The 3,681-nt window shown below is 41.7% G+C and overlaps 1 protein-coding gene across 1 annotated transcript in view; it reads left to right on the forward strand.

Annotated features, from left to right (window-relative positions):
• LOC101848386 (dynein heavy chain 12, axonemal) overlaps nt 1-3,023 on the forward strand; it is a gene marked incomplete in the record, with an annotated part of 110,807 nt that extends 107,784 nt beyond the window's left edge. Inside the window, 3 exon segments of the mRNA XM_035972586.1 lie at nt 931-1,135; nt 2,204-2,341; nt 2,865-3,023. Of these exon segments, the coding sequence (XP_035828479.1) occupies nt 931-1,135; nt 2,204-2,341; nt 2,865-3,023 (502 nt within the window).
• Nucleotides 3,024-3,681: the final 658 nt, after the last annotated feature.

Genomic DNA, 3,681 nt, shown 5'->3' on the forward strand with positions numbered 1-3,681 from the left:
GGAGGAGGGGGAGGGGAGGAGGAGGAGGAGGAGGATCCGAGTTACTTCTAACTATCCACAAATCAAGATAATATTGGCCAAAAATCGACACTAGGGTCAAATTGGTAGATTGTCTGCTGATGCTATATTCTTTAAGTATAACATGCCTTTTATTATTTCAAACATATAAATTGTTAAAATTTTACCTAAAAGCGTGATGTATCTATTTCCATAAGGGTTGAATCCGAGAAGTAACAGATTTTGTCAGCACACTTCACAAATTATTATGATCAAAATTATGTTCTTTTTCTTTTAACTCAACCTAAGCTGAACTTTAGCTCAAATCTTTTATGTATTCATCTTCTCTTTCAGGCTGTTTACCATCATCAGTTTGAACTTGTCTCTCCCTCTGTTTCTATCATCTGTTTCTGTCTGTCGTCTTTTTCTGTCTATCATCTGTGTTTGTCTGTTTCTGTCTATCGCGCTTTTCTCCTGCCCTAAATGACTGTGATGGCGACAATGTTTTTATCTTCTATACTGAAACTCAGCAAAACTTCAGCTCAAATCTTTTCTGCATCCATCCACTGTTTCAGACTTTCAAATGCCATCCTTTAAAGCTTGTCTTTCCCTCTGTTTTTGTCTATTTTGCGGTTTCCATGCTCAAAATGACTCACAACTAGTGGTTGGCAAGTGCTTTGGTGTGGTTTGCTCCTTCTTTCCTATCAAACATCTATCGTCCTGATCTCCCCTCCTTCTTTTTTGTGTTTGTTATTCTCTTGTAACACCTCTAATCTTCGGCACTTATATGACCTTATTGTGATGCAAGTGCCGTAAAACTCTTACTAAAACAAAACAAAAATGACTCACCATATTAATGTTCTTCTCTCTACACAAACTAAGCTCAAGTTAAGTTCCAACATTTTACTTCTCTGTGTCCCTCCATTCTTCCAGACTTCTGTCCATCATCCGGTCAAGCCTCCAGAACTTCCAGAAGGCCATCAAAGGCCTGGTGGTGATGTCAGCTGACCTTGAAGCTATGGCGGGGAGCCTCATGATCGGCCAGAAGCCGGCCATGTGGGCCAAACGCTCCTACCCGTCTCTGAAACCACTCGGCAGCTACATCAGCGATTTCCTTGAGAGACTCAAGTTCCTTCAGGTTTGACAGACTGTAGGTGTTTTTCTCGTGCCCCAGATAGACACTGGTCTTTGCATAGGTTAAACGCCCCTTTCAGAACCGTTAAGGTTATTTAAGAGGCACAACCTCTGAATTTATCTTCATCAGTCTCCAAGAGGACTGAGCCAAATAGGTGGAGAGCCTTAGCCCTGTCCATACGCCCCAGGGTTGTATTGTTCACATTTTTAGAATACTTCTAGTGGGAAGATCTCTTTGAAACTTTCAGTATTTCCCAAAACATCATTTTGACAGACTGCTATGCAAAGCGTACGGATCGGATTAACGAGTAAATTTCCTCTTTGGAAAGTGGTGGCACAGAGTTCCCCACGTCTTATGGATACGATAGTAAAACACGACATACGGATAGGGTTAAGAGGTGGCACAGAGTTCCCCACGTCGTATGGATAAAATAGTACAGGCCACTGCTGGTATGTCCTATTTCTTTTCTTTCCCTTTATTCTCACTGTGCATCTTGCTCATGTGGGTGGTTGGCGGGGGCTCTGTTATGGTTTGCTCCTTCTTTCCTATCAAACACCTATCGTCTTTATCTCTCCTCCTTCTTTTTTATGTATGTTACTCTCTTGTAACACCTCTAATCTTCGGCACTTATATGACCTTATTGTGTTGCAAGTGCCGTAAAACACTTACTAAAACTTTTTTTAAAAGGTGGGTGGAGGGCACCTATTGTAGCTTCTACCTCTTTTCTTTCCCTGTGTTCTTTTTGTTTGTCTTGCTCTTTCCCTGCACGTGGGTGGTTGGCGGGTGCCCTGGTGTGGTTTGCTTCTTCTTTCCTATCAAACATCTATCGTCCTTATCTCCCCTCCTTCTTTTTTATGTTTGTTACTCTCTTGTAACACCTCTAATCTTCTGGCGCTCATATGACCTTATGCAGTTGCGAGCGCCGTAAAAGCTCTACTAAAACAAACATTTCCCTGCACTAAGGGACAACTATGTGTGCAATTGTTTCAATGCGCTCTTTAAAACGAACATAATTTTGACTGATCACAATGCGTCAATGTTTCTCCTTTTATTCTCTTATCGCCCCTCCAGAAATGGTTTGATGAAGGCAAACCTGAAGACTTTTGGGTGTCTGGGTTTTTCTTCACCCAAGCCTTCCTCACTGGAGTGATGCAAAACTACGCCCGTCGATACACCATCCCCATCGACAAACTGGCTTTTGACTTCCAGGTGAGAGGAGGTTCTCGAGCTTTTTGTTATCCTCTTCTTTTTCTCTTCTGTTTTTAGCTTTATCCCCCAACTTCCTCATCTTCTAACTCTGTGTTCCCTAACTTTATCTTCCATGAACCCCCTGTGGGTGTCACAGGTCTCCACAAACCCTCAACTTTTTGGAATTAAACTATGGTATGCAAAACAGTGCTTCGTAAAAGTTCTTAGTGTAATATTGTAATGATAAAAACAGATGGACAAATGTATCTATTACAAAAATTAAATTACAGTCAAACCTGCTCTAAAGGCCACCTGAATAAGACGATCACCTCTACAAACGGCCACTTCCCATAACTCCTCTTGCAGTTTTTTTCCCATCAATATGGCACAATGTAAGACAGCCACCTGTTTAAGATGGCCACAGTTACACACAACAATGAATGGTTGTCTTAGACCATTTTACTGTATTTGAATGATATTGGTGGTAGCCATGAAAGAATCCTTTACAATCATTGACTTTTTGTGTTCTGAAAACGTCAAACAGCTGCTCGCGCAAGACCGCATGGAGAAGGCACCAGACGACGGGGCGTATGTCTACGGACTTTTCCTGGATGGTGCACGCTGGGATAGAGAGAAGTGAGTTGTCTCGTTGAGGACGCGCGTTCTCTCTGGTCGATTTACACTGCGCATTCTGGGTAGTTGACAGCGCTTGAAAATGTGTGTTTCGAGGCATTTCAAATCACAGTAGAATTGTAAATGGGCTGACCTAACAGTGTGATGCTCATAACTGTGCCTGAACTACAACAGACAACAGGGGACTGCTGCTTTTTCTTTCCTAATCCTTACTATTGTCATTTTCCTCTACTTCTTTTGTATGTTTGTCACACTCTTGTGACCTGCTATTTCCGGGGTGCCTTGATAGTCGAAGCAGACTTTGTGCTGTTAAGGCTAGAGAGGTGAGCAGAGTAAGTCTGATTCCCTGTAAAGACTTCTTTGTTGACATCCACCCCTTAGCGCTCATATGACCTTATGCAGTTGCGAGTGCCGTAAAACCTCTACTAAAACAAAATAAACAAAGGACTTCAAATTTTAAAAAAGAAGCATGACTTGGATATTCATACACATTTTTCTCTTCTGTTTTTTTTAAAATCTGAATCTTAAAAAGTCAGGCAACAGCATACATGCAATGAGATAAGCAAATTTGTGTGTTTATGGTTTGTGTATTTGTGTATGATGGTTCGGAATGTGCGCCGATATTGCCATTGAGTTGAAATATGAAGGAATACACAGCACAGAACAACCCCTTCTTTTGTTCCCTTCATCACTCTATTATGTTCCACACATCCCCCCCCTCTCTCTCT

This window comes from Aplysia californica, unplaced genomic scaffold (genome assembly GCF_000002075.1).
Source record: "Aplysia californica isolate F4 #8 unplaced genomic scaffold, AplCal3.0 scaffold00752, whole genome shotgun sequence".
NCBI lineage: Eukaryota > Metazoa > Mollusca > Gastropoda > Aplysiida > Aplysiidae > Aplysia > Aplysia californica.